At 38.7% G+C, this 24,569-nt stretch overlaps 1 protein-coding gene across 2 annotated transcripts in view; it reads right to left on the reverse strand.

Annotated features, from left to right (window-relative positions):
* NKAIN3 (sodium/potassium transporting ATPase interacting 3) overlaps nucleotides 1–24,569 on the reverse strand; it is a 479,207-nt gene that overhangs the window by 13,741 nt on the left and 440,897 nt on the right. For both annotated transcript variants that reach the window (XM_039868858.1, XM_039868857.1), the window contains exon 5: nucleotides 22,325–22,385. In XM_039868858.1, coding sequence (XP_039724792.1) covers nucleotides 22,325–22,385 — 61 coding nt within the window. The remainder of the gene's footprint in view (nucleotides 1–22,324; nucleotides 22,386–24,569) is intronic.

Raw genomic sequence — 24,569 nt, forward strand, 5'->3', positions numbered from 1 at the left:
TAAAGGTCAGGTTAGAGAAGTTCTTATCAGGTTAGGTATTTCCTCAAACATCTGCTCCTTCACTCTGATGACCAATGGATGAGACTTTAGAAGGAAGATGACCTTGATTAAAAGTCGAATGAACATATCGCTTATAAGAGCATTTTTGGAAGTTAAAGGAAGTGTTAAAAATAAAATTATGAATATGCACATTTGTGAATAAAATGATTCAATTAAAATTTGTATTCAAAATAAAATGATTTATAAAAATAAAGATAGCATATATCTGCATGCTTTAAAGAAAAATAGAAAGAAAACTTTATATTGGTGATTTGAACATTAAAATGTAATATTAACAGAATCATCGTTTTTGGTATAAATTCATGTACTCTTATGAATCTGTTCCTTAGCCACGTCTGTCTCTAATATACCACATCACTAGTATTTTTTGGGAAGAATATAAGTATAATACATATTTTTTTCAATATGGTTTTATTATTTTCATAAATTTATATACAATATCATTCAGAATTAGTTTTTATGGTTAGTAAATTTGAAATTCTTGTTACTTTAATTGACTTGATAAATAATTGTGCTTTTAACTATAGATATATTTTCAACACAGGTGCCGGTAAACACCTAGCAAGTTTGCTAAAGAGTGGACATGTATGAGGTAGTTTAGCCCAAATACTCTCCCAGGCATTATTTCACCTCCACTCAGCATATCTTTCTTTGTCAAAAATTTTATAAGACACAAAACATAAATTGCATCTATTTATGAGTCTTTTCATCAAATATAAATGCTGTAAAATTTTTAGGCTGTCTCACAAATCAACTTCTTTTCATTCTGGTGCAGAATATAAATTTGTTCAATTAAAACCAGAAACTCTGTCAAAAGGGTCTTTTCCCAAGTTGATATATTTCAAAAGGAAACTATAAAATTGAAAATTAAATCTTGTATGACATTTGAGCTCTCATTATTTAATTTGTCCAGTTCTCTTGCTTTTGTGAGCACAAATTTCAATCTTCTCCTTTTTATAAGCTTTCAATTATTGCCATTTACTAAAAGATGACTTTACTTCAAAAGATGATTTTTGGGGATGCTTTGTTGCATGATTTGATTTAAATTTTTTAAACCGATCTTGAATGCAAAGCAACTAAAATGTAGACGACTCATTTATAAAAATGCTCATAACCATTGTAGGAAACAGAATGATTTTCAAAGTAGTTCTGTAAAGGCTGAAATGTCCCTGACTCTGACTGACGGCACAAGCAAAGAGAGAAAATGTGCGCTGTCAGCCTGAAGTTTTTTGTTTTCAGCACCAACCTCACTACAAAAATATTCTCAGGGAAATGCAAATCAAAACCACAGTGAGATACTACTTTATATCCACTAAGATAGCCAGAATAAAAAAATCAGATAATAACAAATGTTGGTGAGGATGTGGAAAAACTGGAACCTGCCTACACCGCAGGTGGGAATGTCAAATGGTGCAGCCACTATAGAAAACGGGCAGTTCCTGTGGTTAAACACAGAGTTACCACAGGACCCGGTGACTCCGCTCCTAGACACGTACCCAAGAGAAGTGGAAACACGTCCACGCAAAAATCTGTACACAAATGTTTATAACCCCAAAGGCAGAAAAATATTCTAGTTTATTTCCCTTAGAGCGTGTATGTGTGTGTGTGTGTGTAGAAAGATATAAGTTTTGAAAACTAGAGTTTCTAATTTCATTGTTAAAACAATGGGAGGCAATTATAAATTACTTGTGCACCTGAATTCCAAGTACATGTCTGTTCGCAAATTTCTTAATAAGAATATTATCCTTTTTTAAACCACAATATGATGTTATTACCACAAAACAAATGATTTTATCTTTAACATTTACTTCTTAACTGAATTACTACAGCATTTAAAGTAAGATCAGAAGTTTTAACTTAGAATATCTAAAAGTTTTACTTCAATTCCATGAATTGGACTAAAGAAATCAAACCATGTTTGCAAATAAATTAATTGGTTTTCTGCCGAAAGCTTCTGATGAACTGCTCAAATACTGGTGTTTTAGCTCCGTGGGCGATTCTTCTCCCATCCCTGGAGGTGGCCCATCACCTGCATTTCTGGGTGCCCTCCGCTGACCCAGTCTGCCCGCCGTGGTCTGGTGCCCTGAGCGGCTGGCAGGAGCTGCAGTTTCAGCGCTTCCGGAAGGAGTTAGCCATCCTTGCCGCCCCTGTCCAAGCTCCTGCCTTTTAAATCATCAACTGACCTGCTTGCTGTCCTTGAAAGGAAGGTGCTAGTTACACTGTCTCCTTAAAGGTTTGGGTAGAAGAGGGTGGTAGTGTTGGTCTCCTTGCAGATTTAACTGTATGTTGAAAGGTGAATTCTACTCATCGCATTCACATCTCACACACCTTGAGGAAACTATGGTAGCAGCTTAAAGTACTGTCAGTTTACTCATCCTAGATTATCCTAATATAACTATTAATATTTCATTTGAAAACTAGAATATCTAGGACAAAGCCTAACCAGACGGAACATATGCCAGGGCGACTCGTGTAAACAGGGACTGTTTCAACCAGGACATACGGCCACCCCCGCGAATGGCACTATAAATGAGCTGTGCTTTCTATAGTGTGCTGTAAAATCTGCAAGCCTCTAAAATAAAATATTACATATTGGTAAAACTTAGATTATCAAGCTTGCAGAACCAGACAGACTACAAAAACTGTAACTATTAAGGAGGAACCATCAAAAAGTAGGTAATTAAGAGACTGAAAACCTCAAGAATCCTTTATGGATGGAACACAAAAGTGTGGTTTTTGGCAACAGACGCCTACAAGTCCATGAGATCATGATGTATCCATATTAAAACAAATGTTTTTTCGTGCATATACCAACACCTCTCATTTGCCAGAATGGGAAGATAGTTCTAGTAACGGGATAAATTAAAGTGTAAATGGAGGGCAAGTTTACAGATTCTGAAAGCTGTTTTTAAAAAAAATTTTTTTTTTATTTTTAATCATGTCCAATGTTTTAAATAACAAAATTAAAAAAAAGACGACCTAACAAAAACTTAAAAACAACTCAGTAGGAAAGCCCTTCAGCTTTTAAGTTTGCAGAAAGGTAATCATACCTCCCTGTCAAGGAAGTAAAGCAACTATGCATTCCAAAATTCACTTAAGTGAGAAAAACGTAAGAGAAGATGCTGCATTAAGTAATTCCTCTAGCAGAGTAAGGAGAGGGATGTCAGTAAAAGAAGAGGAGTAATAGAAAAGGCATGGAGAGGTCCCGGAGGGGTTAGAAAAGGGTGGCCAGAAAAGGAAACTTCCATGCAATCTGCAGTTGAGTGGCCTTAGAAGAGACGGGGCAGACAGGAGAAGCGTGGGTGGCGTGGGTAGGGTGGGGGCGGGGCACAGCTTGCTGGGTGACCCGCAGGACAATTAAGTTGAATTCCATATAAGCTGGGTCTTCAAGTCTTGATGGTTGCCAGATGGGAGAGGGCTGGGGGAATGAGAGAAAGGGCGAAGGCGATTAAGAAGAACAAACTGCCAGTTCATAAAAATAGTCGCGGGAATGTGACGCACAGCATAGGGAATATTGTCAACATTGTGATAACTGTGTGTGGCGCTAGATGGGTACTAGACTCACTGGGGTGATCACTTGGTAGTTATTAAATGCCTAACCACGATATCGTGCACCTGAAACAAATAGGATACTGTCTGTCAACTGTAATTAAAAAATAAATTTAAAAAGTCTTGAAATGAGAACAAGAAATGAGCACAAGTAAGATTTGGCATCAATTGTCCAGAAAAGCCAGTTATGCAGAGCACGGCTCTTCACCCACCCTCAGAAACTGCGTTAACTATGAGATTCCATGGGGGAGCCCACAGCCAGCAAACCCTGTCGTTTGTATTTCCTGTGCCAACTTCCAACAGCACAGCCAAGCAACTTCTTGGAAGAAATGAATGTTTCTTGTTAGCAAATATCCTGACAAGGATTCTCACTGACCCGAAGGAATTAATTACAAAGCTACTCGAGATTTAAAGCAACATTTACCGTACAAATACAGACTTGTTTTCCACTTGTAAAAGATACACGACTGATTGCAGCTTTTCTATCTGACTACGGGAAATCTTTGGGTCGTAAATGAAGTTTTCAGTACCAACCCAGTTCCACACTCAGACACTGACTTTCTACACTGTAAGCAACACATGCCCTTTCCCAGTGAGCACTCAAGCTCTCATTTACGTTCCGGGTTTCACTATATTCCCTAAATAATTGACCAGAATGTAAGTGTTTTGTTTCTGATCCAGCTGTTGCATGCTGCCTTGTCGCTGAATTGAGGAACACAGAGCATCGTCTTCAGCTCAGAAAAATGAAAAGACTCAGGAGGATGAGGACCAATTAACATTCTTACTCTGAGCTTGCTTCGTGGTCTTTCATCGTTCCTCTTCTGTAGTTATTAGACTGGTCTCATAAGCATTTATTTCACAAGTTGCCAGCAATGATGTTTTAAGGAAGCATTGCTCGGGCCTTAAAAAACCTCAAATATTGGGGCCGTTACATCGTGAGTTGCTTGTTCTGTGACACGATTTCATGAGAGGATAGCCGGGGTAGAGGTTGGATACCAACCGAGTGCATGCAGAGAAGCCCTTAAAAGCCTGCGGAGAGGATTCTGCAGCACCCCGCAGTTAATGAGGGCTTTTAGGAGAGACCAGTTATTTCAGAGGTAGCTGGCAACTAAACTCTGCCTGTGTTACTAGGGAATGAACTGCTCAGCAGCATCTCTCATCTGCTGCCATCTCCTACCCGAAGAATATGAGCTTTCAGAGGGCACGACCTCCGGCCAGGGCAGGGCTGCTCACAGCACAGCGCGTGGCTACAGGGGCCCAGGGTGGGTCTGCTGGGCACGATGAACTTGACAATGCCCCGAAACACCGTTGTTGCCCAGAGGAGGTAGTTAGGACTGTGCTGCCGCCTGCCCACAAGAACTTTAGGAATCCTCTGAGCCATACGAGCAAGCAGATGACACCCAAACGCAAGTTTTATGGCTATTCATGGTTGTTCTCTTTATGATGTAGCAAGTTGAAAATGTCCTCCACCTTTCAGAAATCACGCGAGACTGAAGAAGGGAAGCACGTGGGACCAACGAGATGCTCAAGGATAAGTCAGCCTCAGCCGGAAGAGCAGAGTCTGCAGTCCCAGAGGTTACGTTGTCCAGATGAGAGTCTTCTAACATTTTTACCTCTTCCTTCCAGATAATATCCATGCAAAATGGACTCTTCTCACTTCTCTCTTGTTCTTCAGTCTAGGGTACTGAGCTCAGTTGTCCCTGATGACAATTTGGTCTAGAAAACACTGAGCACATTCATGGGGAGAGTCTGGAGGGTCTGGAAGCAACCCCAGGACTCTCTGCCCCTCCTTGTCCTGGGAGGGAGACGGGAGCCATAAGAGACCAGTAGTCTTCAACTGGGGAAGACATGGCCTTGCAAGGTGCAAGCAGACTTCCCACATGGTGCGTGGGTATGCATAGTTTCAGGGAGTCAATTCCAAGAGGCTTAATCCCCAAATTTGTGTGTCCTGAGGAAGTACCTGTGGCCCTTCCTGTTCTTCATTCGCTCATCGTCTTCCAGGGGTGTCTTCTTTCCACTTTGCAAAGAAAGGCACAACTCAGCCATCTGAAATCTTATCTGAGTGTGCCGCTCTGGGGTGTGTGCCTGGGGCAGGGGGACATCCTCTAGGGCACTAAACAAAATGGCAGTTTTAATTTCCTAAGATAATAAAATAATAGCTTCTAGTGCCAAGGTAGGTGGTTTACAAATTTTTGCTTCCAAAATAATTGAAGAAGAACCTGATTCATTAGCTATAGTACGTTAAAAATAATGTTTGGTGATAGATCACTATGTATTTTTAACATCTATCCCAGCCACTTTATAATTTTTTATAATTTTGCTCCTCCCCATTTGTCCTTTTTTCTTCCCTACTTAATTTTTTTCTTTTGTGTTTATTACTATTTATCATGCTTTACTATTTATTTTACTAAACTTTTTTTTTTCTTTGTTATCTGACTCCCTCACTACCACACAAGCTTTATAAGGCAAGATTTTTTGTCTGATCTTGTCTGATTTTGTTCACTGCTATTTCCCTGGCATCTAGAACAGGGCTGGGTACCAGGTAAACCCTCAAAAGTATTTGGAAAAGAAGGAATTAAAATAATCGAGCGACATTGCTCTAACCAAATTGTCATTTCCTTCCATTCTCAGATTTTTTTTCTGTGAACAAAGTTTCTGTAAATATAACACTAGCATCAAATATTAAAAGCACCTCAGGCAGCCTAACTCATCCTAACAACGATGAACTAAAATTAATCTATGAATACATTAACTAATTGAAACAAAACTGTTCTGTCCGTTTTGTTAAGAGATACCGTTCCAATAAATATTTTGTTTAAATCTTTCATGAATGGGGTTATAATTACAATTACTGAGCAAACATACATGCATTACACCCAAAGAAAAACTTTAACATTAAAATACTAAATATTTATTCATAGAAATAAATTTAAAAAAAATTTGTAAGTCCTCTACACTGAATACAGCAAACTATATTGAGAAAAATTAAAGATGTCTTAAACCAATGGAAGAATATAAAACATTCATGGATTGTGAAACTCAATATTGTAAAGACATCATTTGATCTATGGATAGATTAATCTATGGATTGACAGCAATTCCAATAAAAATGTCAGTAGTTTAGTCAAAATGCTGATTATAAAATGTTTATGAAAAGACAAAAACTTAAGATTAGCTAAGATAATCTTAAAGAAGAATGAACCATGAAATTTCCTAATTCAAAATTTAAGATTGATAATCTGAGTATACAAATTAAGAACTTTTATTAACTAAAAGATAACATTGAGATTGAAATTTAAAACCATAAAGAATTTTGCATTGCAGAGATATATGATAAACTAAGAAAAAACTTTTAAGAATAAACAGATTACACTAGAAGAGCATTTTAAGAGTGAAGTGGAACGTGGGTACAAGTTCAAAAAAAAATGAAATGATTTAAAAATTTAAGTGGTAATTAAAGCTTGCGTAGGTACTTTTTAAATGGATGATTATGGGTATTAAATGGCTATTCTATGGGATACATTCAAAAGAGTAATGCCTCAGTTTTATTATTAATTATTGTAGTGAAGTTGGCATATTTTAATTTATCTAAACTGAAATTGTTTCTTGAATTCTCCTCTCTATATGGTTCTGAGTCAGGGTTGGCTTCAAGAGATATTTGTGAGAGATATGGAAGACAGAGGGAAGCAGAGTTATTGTGTTCGGGAAGTTGGTCTGGGTTCCCAGGTCCCACTGTAGCTTGCACATGGTGTGTTAAGAGTGAGATGCGCTTGAACACTGAGACCACAGTGGGACCACAGCTCAGTGGATGCCCTCAGGAAAGATGGGAAAAGACACAGATGCCTAGCCCTGCCCCTCACAGCCGGCACCACCACATCAACCTTGACTTCAGAATCAGCGCTGAGAAGAGTTCAGCCGTCCCTGACGTGGTAGAGAAAACACAAAAATGGCTGAGTTTTCCTGCAAGCGACTAACACAAGGAAGAAATCTTAAGTCTGGTTTTGTGAAAATAAGAAAAGTTACATTTTCGCTTTTTAAAAATCAAAACCACACCATTTACCTGACATCACATTCTCTTACACTTTAACAAGCCAGACTTTAATATTGGTGAATTCTCCTAATTTCATTATATAGCCATACAGAATTTTGCAGATACTAAAATTAAACACATTTTTTTTTTTTGGAGGGCGGGTATTTGTTTTTACAATTTTGTAGTATTTGAGTTGGATCCTGAGATTCTGTTATTCTAATAATAAGCTTCGCATATTGATTATTCTGTACTAAACCAAGAAATTGATTTAAATCAAAATCATTGGGTGCATACATTACATGACTGTCCATATCCACTTAAATTTTAGGGGGCTAGCCTATTTTTGTCCACATTGTGCTAGTAATATATATCTTCCCTTAATATTTAAATATGAATGTTTCTCGTTTGAACTTAGTGAGTGACCAATATCCTTTTCTTGACCTATATCTGAGGAATTTAGTTGTTATTCTTGGAAAGAAAGGCATGCTGGAAAGCATATGGACTTTGGTACCTGAAATATCTATATCAAATATTAGTCCTGCTTCTTACGGGCCATGTGAGTTGGGAAAATTCTCAGTGTGATGCCTATGAAATGAGAACAGTGCCTGCCTGTCAGGGTGTGGTTGCCCTGGAGGAGATAATGGGTATGGAGTGCTTACACACAGAATGTACGCAGCAAATGGCAGGCTGCTATTGATATTATTGACCCATCTTATTCTGATGACACATTCTCATGAACTATTGATTTCCGAAATTTCAAAAGCTTTGTTAATAGCTGAGAATAACAACGACTTGTGGGAATTCTCTTCCAACATTCTCTTCCCCCTATTTCCCAGAAGTGAATGTCCTTGAGGAACTTGTACTGAATTTATGTCTAGTTTGATTTCCTCACATTTGGAAAGAGTAGCTAGTTTAGAGGAGAGGAAATTGTTTAGTGTGCTACATTTTGAAGCTCGAGGTTTCATCTTCTTTGAGAGTTTTTTATTCTGGAAAAGTAAGCTTCCTGTATAAACACATGGCACAAGAAAGGAAATACAGCTCAGCGGAAGCAGGACTTGTGGGGTTCAGCGAGCATCAGGTAGAAACGTGGCTCTCCTTCTATCCAGGGCTGGTGTTGAGTACTCCATGGGATTCTTTGTAGATAAAATGTTCCCTTTTTGCACTTTTTTCCTAATGTTTTCGGTGCTATGCCTTTACATGCACTGATAAGCTTATTCTAGTTATTCTGTAAGGGTCCTATGGACTCTCTTTAATATTTTGTCTTTGATTCTTGTGTGTGTGTGTGTGTGTAGTGTGTGTGTGTGTGTGTGTGTGTGTTGGAGGGGGAGGTGTTTGGTTAGTATAGTGTCCCCACAGGGTGCTTTGATAATAAACTCTACTACTGTGGCTTCTGTCCTTGCTCTAAGTGGCAAGGGTTCAATCACATTTATAAAGATGCCTGTAACACATCGGCCTCCACCATCCTACCCCTTCAACACACATACACTTCTTAGGTTTTATTTTTCTCACATTTGGAAAGAAAGTAGCTAGTTTTTTCCCCCGTTCTTACTTTATTCATCTTTAATAGTACATTTTCTATTCTCTTTAAAGTTACTCAGCTCTTTAAAAGCCACAGAAATTGTGCTCCATTTTCCTATAGCAGATATATGCTTAACTCTTCAGTTAATCTTCATCAGTGACTGAATGGACCGGCTGCTGACTGATGCTAATTTGTCTTTGATAAAGGCCCTTTCAGAGTTTTTGTAGTTTTTCAATTACTATCTGTTCAGAATCACTGGTGGCTGAAGGCCATTTGTCCCTACTGCCAGGCTTATTAGGAAGAGCATTTTATCTTAGAGAAAACAAGATTTAAAAAAACATTCTGAATACACCTCCGTTTTCTATTTTTGGAGGTCCCTTTTCATTTTTATTTGGCTGCATTTCCAGCTTTTGTTCCTCTTGTGGGTCCAGATCTCTGGAATCAGATGTTCCCATAATCAGTGCTGACAGTTTCTTCCAACTTTAAAATTCTCTAAGAGTAGATAATATTTAAATAACAAAATAATGAATTTCTAAAATCTCTTTGGGTCAATAAAGCAGAATGGAATGGCTGAGAGGTAAAATAACGCTCAGAAAGGTAAGGGCTAAAAACAGTTCTATAAATTTGTCCAAATGATTATAAATTTTCCCCTTGTAATGTGTTTTTTCTTGGTTATCCATTTTCTTCCCCAATATATTTTTATCATTTTCACTTAAATGTAGCCTATGTTTTACTTTGCTCCATAAATCAAGTGACAAACAATTGTTGACTCCGAAGCCTCTCTATAACTCCTTTTTACTGTCAGCTTCTACCATTTAGGGCATTTTCCTTTGAATATTGTTCTTATTTCTTTTAATGACCTCTATTACTACTTTTGGCTCTCCCTTTCCTCGGAGAGTCTCCACCCTCCCACCCCAAAAGCCATATCTTTTGAGATCTCTTTTATAAATCACTTTCTCCTTCTACGAATTACTGTTCAAAGAAAATTGAACCTGATCATATTCTTCCCAAGTATAAATATATTTATAGACTCCACATCATCTAGCAAAGTATCCCAACTGGTGTGACCTGTGTAGGTACAGATGTGACAACATATCAATTCCCTCATTCCCTGGTGCGTGCGTGTGTGTGTGTGTGTCTGTGTTCACTGTGCGAGGCTTGAAGTGGCTAGCCCTCTGGGCTGGTCAATTCTTTCTGGGAGAAAAGTAATCTATTTACCGCAAAGGGGCTTATAAATGTTAGCTTTCTCTATGAGTGCCAGGATGTTAGATAGGTTGGTAATCACTGGTGTAAGACAGAATTCAAGGTCTCTGAAAGATGAACTCTACCACTCAGTGAACTAAACATACGCAAGTGCTCATCACCTCCTATGTAGCCCAGTTTCCCTCAGCCTTCTGACTATTTCATGGTTTTCCCAAGCTCTTGTGACATATTTTTCTCAGTACGTAAAATGCATTACATTTTTTTCTTCTCCATTTTTTTTTTATATGTCCTGAGTAAACTTGCATCCTTTGACAATTGAGCATATTTATTTATAGGTTAATCTTACATACTCTACCTTACATATAATTTGTTAAAATTTTATCATTAAAGGTTAGGTGCTTCCTTGATCTTGCCCTATAAACACTTCCCTTAGATTGTAAAAGTCTAGGTTAGAGGACATGGGTGACGGCAAGACATGACCCTTCAGAAGCACTGGAACTCATCAACTCTATAATTAGTGATTTTACTTGGTCTTACAAGATTTTGTAAGATGCCATTATAGCAGATGGTATTAAACTAAAAGCAGAATAAGGGGAAAATAATACTGAGCACTGAATTTGTACTCTTGTCATATTAATGGATAGGAAATGATTAATTGGCACAAAAAGGTGCTATTTAGTACTGTAAGCTTTATGGTGTTAACCTGGGCCTTGTCAATATGATTAGCTTAACGAAGGCTACCCTGAACAAGACAAAAGACACGGTGGTGTTTCAAAAATATGTACAGGCTATCTGTGAAATTGCTGGGGAGTTAACACGGGTTATGAATGTTCTGCCTGGTAAGAATAAAGCAAATGAGTGTTGTTCAGAAGGTGGCAAGAAAAGCATGAGCTTGGAAGCTTCTTAATTGAGATGAGAAGATAATAACCTTTTAATACGGCAAAGAAAATTTAACAGAATTTTTGGATTTCAGAAACAATTTAACAAAGGGATAATAATAAATAACAAAGCAGAAAACATGTGAGATGTATTTGTCATAATGATTAGGTTCCCGAAACACTCCCAAGTAGCCGACTTAGAGTTTGAATTATTTGAGATCTATTTTGCTCAAAAAATAGGATTGGGAGATAGAGGTAAGGAGTCACCCACCGAATGCTTTTATATAAATATTTTACGAACATTAAAATAAAGCAAAGCAGCACACTAAATATATACCAGATTAATTCAATGTGTAGGCCTTAAAATTAGTAAAACTTTTTACTATATTTAAGAATTTCCATCTACCAATCCTTTCCCCCAGTAAATATTTTAGCATCTTCATCCACTATCTTAAGAAAATGCTTTTAAATGTGGTTATGCTTTTAAATTTGGTTCTGTAGTTATCGGTGATGTAATATTCTTCATGTAAGACCATGTTTACATGCTTGAAGCAGCTGTGCTTGTGCCCTGAGAGACAGTGGCCTCTGCTTATTTTTTTCTGTTCATCTGGTTCACTTTGTGCAGACCAGTATCTGCACTTCACTCTTCTGTAATTATTTATATGCCTGGCTCACTTATAGAATGTAAGATCTCCTGAGAAAGGGACCAAACCTTATTTATCTGTGTATCCTTGTGCTTTAACACACAGAAGTCTTTCAATAACTGTTTCTCGTACAAATGAATCAATAAATCAATAAAGAATTAGTTACTTAAGCTTGTTTAAAGCTCTACAATTAAAGAATAACATGCTAGATCTGGACTATAACTACTATTGGATCTGGACAGGCCATTTGATTTCAGAACAAGAAGAAACATGAGACAGATGTAGAATCCAAGCAAACATTTTAAATGTTTACAAAAATTAGCAACCTACCTAGAATGTAGAAGGAACAAGAATTCTGAGGGGATGTGGTTGAAAGAAGCAAAGTGTCTGTCGAGTCACATGGGAAGACATTAAAATATTTTGAAGAGTTAGCAAGTGTAAAGTCAACCCAAAAGAGACTATTAAAAGGAGTAAACTTTTTTCTCTACTCAAATCTAATGCCATCTGGGTCCTGGTATTGTGGGCTGCTAAGCTAGCCACATTTGAAGGGTATGGAATGAAATCTCCTCTTGTTCCACCAACTATTAAAAAAGGAAAGCTTTGTTAAACCCACCAGTGAAAAGTCAGAATCTCCTTGGAATTTAGGTCCTGCTTCCCAGCTGAAAATCTCAACATGTAGCAAGCACAAATTGTTCGAGGTGCTTATTTACTGAAGAAATGCATTTCCAACACAGGGAGTTGATCATAGATAGAACAAAGTAAGCCAATTCAACAATTTTAATACACTCGTATGAACTACAGATTAGGATTTCATAATCATTGCTATAATCTGTTTACTTGGTATGTAAAATCTTTGAGATTTTAAGCATAATCACAATCTGGCATAATCTGACAGATTCACCCTGTAAAACTAATTCAAAATTTGAATTGGGAAATTAAATTTACACACGTGATCTTAGGTTAAAAGACACGGGCAAATTTTATTAAAGTTGTATAACATTTAAGAAAATTTGAGATTTAATATGCGGACGCTTATTTTTTCGATTTATTAGATTTGTTGGAATAGTTTAAAAACCAGTGAGTATTTTATTAGGACATATATTTAAAGGACTTTAAAAGAATGATAATTACAGTGAATTCATGAGTACAGGTTAAATGTTTAAAGGACTTTAGTTTAAATTTTAAATGAAATGGATTATTTAAAGGAAGTTAGCCTATTGAATTTAAGTAGATTAAAAAGTTCAATGGAATATTTTCAGACTTAGAAAGAAATTAAATTCTGATACATGCTACAATATAGCTAAATCTTGAAAACATTATGCTAAGTAAAATAAGTGAGACAAAAAAAGAAAAAAACGGTATGATTCTATATAAGGTATCTAGAATAGGTAAATGCATAGATACCTAGAACAAGTAATGGCACAATTAAAAATGTTAAAATGGTTAATTTTACCACAATACAAAGAAACAAAGAAATCCCCCAAAAGTGATTATTAAAATTTACTAGATTTCTAAATAAAATACTCTAAGTTCTACGTAGCCCTTAGAGCTTAAGAAAAAAACAGATTGAAAAAATTGTCACTTTAATAAATCACATAGTGATTTTAAACCCTGAACATCTATAAATAGCATTTTTTGTGCAGGAGAGCGTCCCTCACGGACATCAAAAATGTTCAGTGACAAGGTCCTAGAGTGGCTTAGGTCTTCACCTATTTTCTTACACCTTTGTTGTCTCTGTTTGGAGGAAAACAGTCAGTATGACGCCCTGGCTTCAACTCCAGGACTAGTAACTGAGAGCCTTTGTTTTCCTTAAATAAAAAACAAACATTTAATTTCCTTTTCCCAATAAGTATATAGGCGAATAAATAGCAAATGAGACAGATCTACAACAAATGAAAAGAAAACCATGTTTAAGTCCGAGCTGTGCGCTGTTTTTCCTCACAACGTGTAAAACATCATGAACTTTGCACCATTGTCACGCAGCCTTCCTGCTCAACACAGGGTTACAATTAAGGCCCCGATACATCCTGCCTCTTAATCTGCTGCTCTTCCGAAGAGTCGGCAGGCCAGGAAAGTCCAGGTTACCTTCTGACCCTCCAGAGCAGCCGGCATGAAGCTGCCTCTGAAGTCGAAGGCCTTGTTTTGACTGGCAGCCTCTTGCAGGAAGTGAGGCCCTGTGCGCCTGGGCCCCTGCCCCCAGGAATGCTGTCCTCCTGGCCACTCACCTTGCAGACTCCTTTCCATCCTTTCCGTCCCAGCTTCAGTGCCATCTCCTCCAGGAGACCTTTCCAGGCACACGAGAGGCCCTCAAATATTTGTGGAATGCCTGAGATGCTCTACTCCCCTTTCGGTGCCCGGAGAACCCTGCCCGTTCCTACTGCAGGGTCTGCAGCCCTGGGAATCCTCCCCTGCCCACCTCCTCTTGGGTGCTCCTCAGTGCCTCGTGCCTCACAGGCATGTATCTTCCTGTTCTCCACTCGTGTGGTCGAGTCTCCAAACAACGGCTCAGTGAGCCGGGGCCCCTCAATCTTGTGGCCCCACCATTTTCAACGTGGGGCTTCCAAAGATTCTATGCTTGTCTGTATCCAACAGGTAGGAAGGGGAAGAGCTTGGAAAACCAAAAGTGGAAGTTATTTAGGGAATCGGCCTGGGAGCCGGCACATCTCTTGTGCTCACAGTCGTCGAGCACGCACAGGGACACCCAACTGCAAGGGAGGCCAGGAACCGAGCTGAGCGAAGAACAAACGGGTTTAGTGGACAGCTGGCCGGTCTCCAACACAGGCTCGTACACAGCTGTGACGAAGCCGTGAAGGTGGTATCTAACGGGTAAGGGCTGGGAAACGTTACAAGTTTTGCGATCGATTGAACTATATGCAGTAAGGAAAGGTGTCCTCAGGACATACCCTGAACTCCAATGTCAACTTTCTGTTTTTGTAATCAAAGAGAGGGCGAGAGCAAGAGTGTGTGTGTGTGTGTGTGTGTGTGTGTGTGTGTGTCTGTGTGTGTGTGTGTGTGAAGCGAGAGGGAGAATGAGGGGGAGAGAGAGAGAGAGATTGTTTCCTTCTATGAGGAAAAAATGTGGACAAAACTGAAAGCTAGGTATAATTTAGAATTAATTTACTTTGTACCTTATACATCTGAGAAGGAGAGGCAAATACTTTTTCTTTTATCCTCTTTTATTTTTGCGTGGGCATTCAAGTTACGTGAATATTCCCAAATACCTCACTAAGATTCCACTTTCAGATATTGTTCCCAGAAAGACCGCTAAGTAATTTCTCTTGGTCAATAAACTACTTACTATAAAGTACATGAAAATGAATGTTTCATATACGCCTTTTACTGTTGGTTACTTGTATGACATTTCTTCAAAGGAATTAGAAAATTGGATTTCCATTAAATATTTGGTCTAAGAATATAGCTCTTGAGAATATTACGTGCCATTCTGTTATCTAAAAGGAATAAATATCTGTTTTGTTGTCTGGTCTAACTTTAAAATGCTTCTGTTTTATTGTCTGATCTTATTTAAAATACTTCAGTGTAACAGTGTGAGTATAAGCTACATTATACTAGGAGAGTAAGTCAACATTTTAAGGACTTAATGATAAATCATCACTCTAAAAGTAGCTAGGGCAAGTACATCAAAATTTGTTTCCTGTATCTGCATCAGAAGTGTTCTTAAATTGCATGAGAATATTAGAAGTAATTTTTAATTGGTAAAATAAATGCTACTTAAGAGATGAGATCGCCTGGCAAAAACTCAAGAGCTGGAACCGCCTGGAAAGCCAGCAGAGAAAATTTTCAAGGAGGGAGCAGTCAACAATGACGGAAGCCATCAATAACGAAGCTCGATAAGATCTAAGTGACTTTGACAATTATAAGGCCATTTCTGGCCGTGGAGAGAGCGTTTTTCAGTGACGACGTGGGTCTGGAGGCCTGGCAGCAGCAGGCTGACAGTGAATGGGAGGTGAGAAAGTGAACACTGTAAGTGAACACTTGTAGAAAAGTGAGGGGATCAAAAAGTACAAATTGGCAGTTATAAAAATAGTCACGGGATGTAATATCGAAATCTCAACAATATCAAAATAACCGTATGACGTCTGATAGGTTCTAGACTTATAAGGGCGATCGCTTCTTAAGTTGTATAAATGTCTAATCACTATGGGGTACACCTGAAATGAATATAATATTATATGTCAATTGTAATTGAAAAATTAAAAAAATATATATAAAAAATCTGGATGTGTAGGGGAAGGAGCATGAGCGACAGGGGAGCTAAATGCATAGCAGCTGAGGAGGCAGGGAATTTCTTTTTTTAAGTGACTTTATTCATAAGCTGAGGAAAAATATCCAGTGGGAGAAAGAAACTGGGCAGGGAGAGGAGAGAGAAATAATGAGAACTGGAGCAAGGCGTCTGAAGGGGTGGGAGGGACAGACATACATGTCTCAAGAGCCACGGACAGAATGCGGGCTTCTTTTACCACCTGAGGGAAAAAATATGAAGAAATAAGTGGAGATATTTCTGAAGGCAAAGAGGCCCTGGGAACTTGTGGGAACCCGTGCCTACTGGCGTTCACATTCTCTGTGACAGCCTCAGGATGGAGGAGGAGGAGGGTGCCAGGAGTCACATCGCCTCTTGGGGCCTCACCTCCTTGTCCCTAAAGTGAAGGTAGGGAACTCTAAGACTGCAGTTTTAAGGGAACTGGAAAAGGAATGAGGTAGAGGACGGAAAGGCAGGGTGGCCACCTCACATGTGACCTTGCGAAGTTGCCTCGGGGCCACTGGATGCAGGCAAGTGCTTCTTTCTCTCCAGTGTCAGTGGGCAGCTTAGGGACAGACGTGGGGAAATGAGGGGTCGATGTGCCTGCAGTGGGGCTGGCAACCAACACAGCGGGAGGCTGGGGAAGGGTGGGAGTGGGGTTGGGATAAAGATATCGAATTTAGAATTAAAATGAAAACAAGGGACTGTCAGAATGCTGTTAGCTGCTCTTCCTGCTGGGCTTCTAAATTTCCCCACTAATAATCCAGTATAAAAACACTGCAGAGGATCCACATAAAATCCTTACAGCCCATTTTCTCTCACTGTGCATTTTGGGTGCCATGAGGGTGTGAATTTTTTAATATGTTACTCTTCTCTCTTGCGATCACAGCTGGTTCCCAAATCTCTCATCTTCCATTCTGTACCATCTAGGGGGGCAGATCCTTCCGCCTTCCTTCTCCACTGAAGGACATGCCACACAGCTTAGGGCTGGCAGTCACAGTGACAGCTGGGAGCTCCGACCCCTCTGAAGCAGGGGTGTAGGGAGATGAGATTATGCCTCCCAGGCCCAGGCAGGCATTTGTGAAGAGGGCTTGCTTTAGGGGTGATGTAATGCATCACAGTCCATCTACTATTAATCTGGAGCAGAGCGAGCAGGATGTTTTGAAACAGCCACCAATATTTACCATTTGTAAATGAAAGAAGAAAATGTGATGCATTTGATTGCACTTTGAGGTAACTCCTCAGCTATGGGCATCATCCATAGAGCTCAGAGAGACTTTGAGATCCGCTAAGAGGCGGTGAGCCTTGGTAATGGACATGGAACTAGATATCGGCAGAGTTAGGACCACCTTCACTTACATCATTTCTAACAACCAATTTTAAGTGGAAACATGGAGAGATAAAATCCCCTCTGGTGTCAACTTTCTGTCAAAAGAGGCCACAGTTCATAGCCAATGAAAATTTCCAGGAAATATAAGTGCACAAACCTTTTTTGTGAATTAATCGGATTTTTTATGCTTTATTGTGAATTTTACACTTTATTGTGAATTGATCAGATCTTTTCTATAGTGCAGGGAATGGGAAATTTAAACTTTCATAAGGTATGAGAGAAGAGCTATGAGAGATAATGTAAAGATGTGGTGCAGTGGAGGTTCAACCCACCTCCCTACATCTCGACCTTCAAGATTACAAAAATTTAATCCAATTATTTTAAAGACATACAGGACCTCCATTTGCTATACATAAATATTTGTAAATGAATCGGGCACCTCACAGATTTGAAAATCTTGGAGTCTTAAAATACATTTTGAAAAGTGACTTGCTGGGTCAAGAGAATAGTATATTTAACGAGGCAAACTCAACAAGCATTTCTTTATTGGATGCTTTGTGCTAGGCATTTTTTGAGGCTCTGGGGTTACATCAGGGAACAAAATAAAGGTCCTGCTCTTTCTGACCTTCTATTCCAATAGCTAGAAATTCTGTAGATATATGACAGTCATCTTGGCAAATTAGGGGAAATGCTACAGGCTCTAAATCTAAGCTGTCATGGGGACAGTTACACGCAGCTCACCAGACAGCCAACATCAACAACAACAAAAACTCTCAGAACCAGTGGAGTTTTAAATGGCTTATGCAGCAGTACCCATTTTTTCTGGCACCAGGGACAGGTGCTCCTATGAGAATCTCATGCCTGACGATCTGAGGTGGAGCTGAGGCAGTGATGCTACCGCTGGGGAGCAGCTGCAAAAACAGATGACGCTTAGCTAGCTAGCCTGCTGCTCACCTCCTGCTGCGCGGCCTGGTTCCCAACAGGCTACGGACAGGTACTGGTCTGGTCTGCAGCCAGGGGGTTAGGGACCCCTGGTTATTGGACAATTGGACAATTACTGTGACTCCTTTGAAATGCCGACTACAACTACAAGATCACCCTTACCTGAGTCTCTCTGCATTTCTCCATCTTTGACTCACAAAATTCTTCTGTCCCTCCACTCTCAAATCTGCATATCCTGCAAGGCTCACAGGAAGACCAGCTCGTTTTTTATTCTGAGGCTCATCCAGGCCTCTGCTGCTTTTGCTCTGTCCCCTAGCGCCTGACCTTTGGGTCACTCTGCTTCTTTAAGTCCTCTCCATATATCACAAAGTGAGGGAGGGAAACTTGGAAATTAACATTCAAACTAGTCAGTTTCTCTCCCATTAATGTCTCTAGTAAATTCTTAGGAGGAGATAGGGGTTATTTTAATTTCTAATTCGCATCATTACTATGGTAATATCACCTTATCCTCTTAAAAGGAACTCATGGGCAGACAGGCAGGTTTGTGAACACTAGCCTGCAGGAAGCCTTAAGGAACAGTAGAGATATGGAATATTTTTCCAATAGTCATGCTTCCTTCCATTCAAAAGTTCCCTAAAAGTATACTAGCAAAGGTCTGATGGTTACATAAAGAGTTATTTCGAAATTTTCAATGTAAAATATCGAACCCATATGTGGGGGGTTCATTTTCTTTTTTAAAAAATAACTGTTAGGGTTTTCAATAAACTTTTCTCCCACCAGTCAATACCCAGACTGGCCTTTGTGATTCCAAAAAGATGCCTAGTATCAGAAGGAGTGCTAGCAACGGATCCTCTGAAAAAGTTGGGCAGTATGAATAGAAGTTAATACTGCTTTTCAGCATCTTTTGCCCCACCTCACACTTTCCTGAATTAAAAAATAACATTCTTTTTAGTAAGTCTGACAAGATAGTAACAAGCCCACGAGTTCATTTTCGGCAGCAGGTGATTCACAAGCAAGATGCTGACAGGTTTTTATGAGTATACATTCTAAGTATCTTGGTCTCACAAAAGTGCTCATAGAGATTGATAGACATTTAAAAAAAAATAAAAAAATAAAACAAAGATACTAATTGGCTTTTTCCGTTAGAATGAGCGAAGGAAAGCTTTGACGCCACCCAGGAGCACTGTTCCTCTGTGAACTTTTGACTTCATTGTCCTTGACCTGCAATCATGGTCTCTGTGAGAAACAGTGAGCAAACGAGGTCGAGAAGTAACTAAGCAGGTGGGTGGCCAGAAATAAATGTTTCCTCAGGCATTTATTACCCTGCAGAAATGTCCATCACCGAAATGTTATTCTCACAGAACCACTTAAGCAGTGCAGAGAGAGAAACAGGTAGCTGTTATTAATTTTTAAGGCTGGCTGGCAGCTTTCAGTCCAAGAACAAGGCTTAACTTCGCATTTTGAATAATGCAGAGATTTTCATGAGTTAGAATAGGAATCAAGATGATAAATGATATATTGTCTGCCAAAATACTGTGACGTTACGGTACGGATTTGTGGTTATCTTTCAGAATAAGCTTTCCAGAAATAGAGAAAAACTGGAAAGCTACCAGTATTGTTTTTAATTTTATGTTTAAATTTTGGAAAAACAATTCTGAGGACATGTCTTCTTGGCCGTGGGTTGGTGACGTCACGTCCAAAGGGCAGTTCATTATTGCACCTAAAAGCTAAGTGTTGGCACAGATCGTACTGCTCTATGAGATCATCACAATTGGTTTCGTACATTTCTTTTTACTCACATCTGCCTTCTGAAGACTCTGAGACAATTCAATTACAACTGCGCTTTTGATTCCTACTTCTATCAATAAAAAATGGAAAATTACCCTCGCTCGAGAACTATCATACTAAAAGTTTTGTGATTACTTTTCACGGTCATCTCTCTTCCAGCAGATTACCATCTCAGGTTGGTCTAAGACACATTTACTCGGTTTTGAGCACCCAAGACTCTCTGACTCTAAGTATTATTTGAATTGATGATAACACAACTACTGTATCCAGATGTCTCTCGGTAACTTAATGTATGGCCCTAATAACAAACACTAGAATTAAACCATTAGTAGAATAAGCGCCTAGCAGCTGCTTCAATTTCAGTTTGATGGGCATTAAACAGCTGATTCAGAGATTTCTATAGAGAAACTTAAGCTAATTAAAGACACCAAAGTCAATGAAACTACAGTATCTGCCAGTAGCAATACAATCCACAGACACCAACGTCATTATTCTAAAAAACTGATAGGGAGTCAAAGGCGTTTGTTTACCCAGTTTAGATGATGAGCCTTTTATTTTGCATGTCATTTTGCATTTCCTAGTTTTGCTTAATATCACAAGCTTCAAAGAAAAGTCCTTTCTCTATTTATTCTGCTAGATAAAAGACTACTGATTATTCTGCCTTTCCTCATAGTAAGGTAGGATGGAGCATTAGCATTGTTTGAGAGCCTCTAACCAGTTCAGTTCAGTTCGGTGTCTACTCAAAAGTACCATAAAGGACTCAGTTGATAGTTATCATTCAATATATCAGTTTTTTGAAGCACTTATTCATCTCCACTTCTAATAATTTCCTTTAGGTCCCAATTCCAGTTAAGATTGTTCATATTCAACCAGTTGTTTTGGGCTGTGCAGCCAGTCTTTGCTGTGAGCTGGAAGCAGGCTACCGACTTTCTGTATATTAACTTTGTCAGACTGTGAACTGCTAGTCCCGAAACAAGACTTTTTTTTTTTTTTAATTAACTTCAAAGTGGGGAGTGCTAACATTACACCTACACTTTTGAAACTCATAAACTTTCTTGCTCATTTAGCATTAAAAAGAAAAATCCTCAAGCAAGTATAAAAAATATGATGCAGTCTGCACGGTTTCAATGCCTGATGAATTTAATCTCGGAGTCTAATATTTCTTCTATCTGGTCAAATAAATTGAAATGAGAGCTCATTGTCAGCTGGATTCCAGTTCGTATATCACACACTGCCTCTGTATGGTGGGGAGCATTCACCAGACCTCTTTGGAGTTATGTTCTAGAAAGAAGTTGTAATGGCTGGCTAGACACTTATCCTCATTTTGTTAAAGAGTCGGCTTTACAACTCAGACAGCACCTGCAATGATATAATCAAATCTCTGGTATGGTTGGGTGTAATTTGTTTACCTAATAATAATTATTTTTTAAATAAATTAAAATTTTCTTTGGTATTATATGAACCCATAACAGAGTTGTGCCAAAAAGTGCCTTAGAATGTGTTTAATAAATGCCGTTTGTTGATCTATGTTGCAAAATACCTTCAGGTCACATATGTCTTTTATTTTATTTTTTTTAGTGTTCTGATAAAATGTGACTACTTAGCTTTTTCGCATTCCTTTAATTCTTTTTTTAGCATCTCTTTTTGTTTTACATTTTACCTTGAAGGTTATCACGTTTAGTTTTCTCAGAGTGTTTTATATAGTTTATATACATATAGATCATACTATAATGTATTGTATTGATGTTATTGCTAGTTGTCAGATTTCAAAATTCTGCAGCCAGAATATTTACAGCTTGTGATGGATAAAACAACCCCAAATTTTCTACTCAGCATATTGTTTAGATCTCTGATGAAAAGGTACGAAGACGTGATATGACAGCAAACCGTAGGCGTCCGTGTCTCTGGACATTCTCCCAGACACCTTGGATTCAGAGTTTCAACACTTAGCGCCATCTTATTTGTGTGCAGTTTGGTTTGTAAACGTCTGATTATAACTTAACTATGCCGAGTTTAGTCATTTTTAATTCCAAATAGGAACAATTTCATAGCCCTGTAATGATTAGTTTGGGGAGCTATACCTCATCCAAAATCAACCCACAGGGAGATATAATAATACTTACAGGTGTCTTCTTCTTCCATGAAAATACTGATCACATAACAGGCGTACACAAAACCAACCAACTGCAAAGGAGAAACAAAAAACGTACTTTAAGAAATCTATGCCAAAAGTCCATAATTAAAGAGTCTATATGAACCAATAGATAAAAAAGTATACATAGTAGTGGCCTCTATGAATTTTTAATAGAAAAAATATTGTTTTAAAATAATGACTACGAAGAGGTTGCTGGAGAAAAAGTAAATAAATAAAATAATAACTGTGATTTTAATGAGGCTGTTCATTTCTACTTGGCTTTAGTAGCTTTCCGAAAAAGTATGCAGGAATGGGAAAAAACAATTTATAGATATTTCACTAAATGTTGATTTGGGATTTACAGGTCTTATATTTTAAAATTACCACAGATTATTCAGAACACATATTTTTAAGTTTTGACTATTTATAGAGCGATTTGTGGCAGCACTCATTACAACTATTTTAATGTTTAATAACCACAAAAGGAATCGAAATATGTTAATTATAATTAAATACCAATCATCTATTACTTAATTACTTAAAGCACTCAGAGAATGTAAAGTCCATTAAATATTAAATTGTTTTGTTAATTATATCATTAGGAAATTCATTAACTTTCAGGTATCAGTCATAAAATAAAATAGAAAAGATCATTTATACCTTGGATACTAGTGGTTAAAGAATAAACACAGATGCCAGAGTGTAGGCTCTCTAGGCTTTTCATATTGTTTTTTTCACTTATTATACTGAGAAGACAATTTTTATTCCATGGAGCCAGAGACACTGCAATTCTTGGAGGATTAAATTGTCATTGAATCGAGTCTAGCCTAAAATTACTTTGAAAAGTACTCTGATGAAAAAGAGGCACTTCAATAGCTGTTATACAGTCAGTCTTCTTGCCTTTCTCTCCCGTTAAAGTCTGTCCCCGCCTCCCCCCTTAAAAAATGACATTTGGGAAGAGAACTTTTCTGATAGTCCCAGGGTCAATGGTTGAATGCAGAGAACGATATATCTGGTGTTTGTGACTGCCCAGGTGGATTAGGACTCTCAACTCATAACCCACCTTTACATAGTCTAGACTGAGGCCAGAACGTCCCTCAGAGGCTGAGAGGTTAGAGAGTGACAAGGACTTAGACAGAGCGCACAAGGGCACTCTCACTGCTTGGGGGCGCTATTTTCATTTCAAACAAAGTACTTCGGGGGGTACTTCAGGGAAACACGAACATGGGAAGCTTGATATGGTTCTTGTAATTTCTGGAACACAAGGGCGTGGCATTTATCTCACACTTGGAAAATTTAAGAGGTGAGAGACTGTGGCTAAACCGGCTTCGGTGGCCGAGTGTGAAGAAACCGGGCTGGGCGGGCATGGCAGGGCAGGTGTATATGCAGCACCCGTAGCCTAGGATGTAAGGCCATCTGGAGACAGCGGGTGGTGCTTTCTGGAGTAGGACCCCACTCAGAGGACTTCCTGCCAGGGGCACGTGACCTCCGAGGAACGATGCTGGCACTCGATATACAGAAAATGAGTAGGAGTATTAAGCGGCCAGCCAGAGAGGCTGATCAGTTAGAGTAACAGGTGAGGACCCTAAAGGAGGGCCGAGGTGGATTTGTGAAGAACTCGCAAAAGCACCCACAAAAGCACACAAAAAAAGGAAGAATCACAGACCCTGGCTGAGGAGGAGGGTTCAAGCAGATGAGAGTTTACATTGACCTAGGCTGGACTTTTTTTATTTAATAGAGGTAAATTCGTATATGATATGTTTCAGGTGTGCAATGTTATAATTTGACATCTGTACACACTACCAAGCGATCACCACTTAAAGTCTAGTCTCCATCCATCACCATGCAATTGCCTCCTTTTACCCATTTCACCCTTCTCCAAACCCTCTTCCCCTTCGGTAACCACCAAACTGTTCTCTGTATCTATGAGTTTTTCATTTTGGTTTGTTTTGTCTTGTTTTTAGATTCTACATATGAGTAAAACTGTATATTTGTCTTTCTCCGTATGAGGTATTTCATTTAGCATAATACCTCACAGTCTATCCATGTCGCAAATGGCAAGACTTCATAGTTTTCTTTTTCTTTTTTTTAATGGCTAAGTAGTATTCCTGTGTGTGTGTATGTGTGTGTGTCCATGTGTGTATCACAACTTCTTTATCCATTCATCCATCAGTGGAGACTCAGGTTGTTTCCATGTCTTGGCTATTGTAAATAATGCTACAGTGAACATGGGG

The sequence above is a fragment of the Pteropus medius genome, unplaced genomic scaffold, assembly GCF_902729225.1.
Source record: "Pteropus medius unplaced genomic scaffold, Ma_sr-lr_union100, whole genome shotgun sequence".
Classification (NCBI taxonomy): Eukaryota; Metazoa; Chordata; class Mammalia; order Chiroptera; family Pteropodidae; genus Pteropus; species Pteropus medius.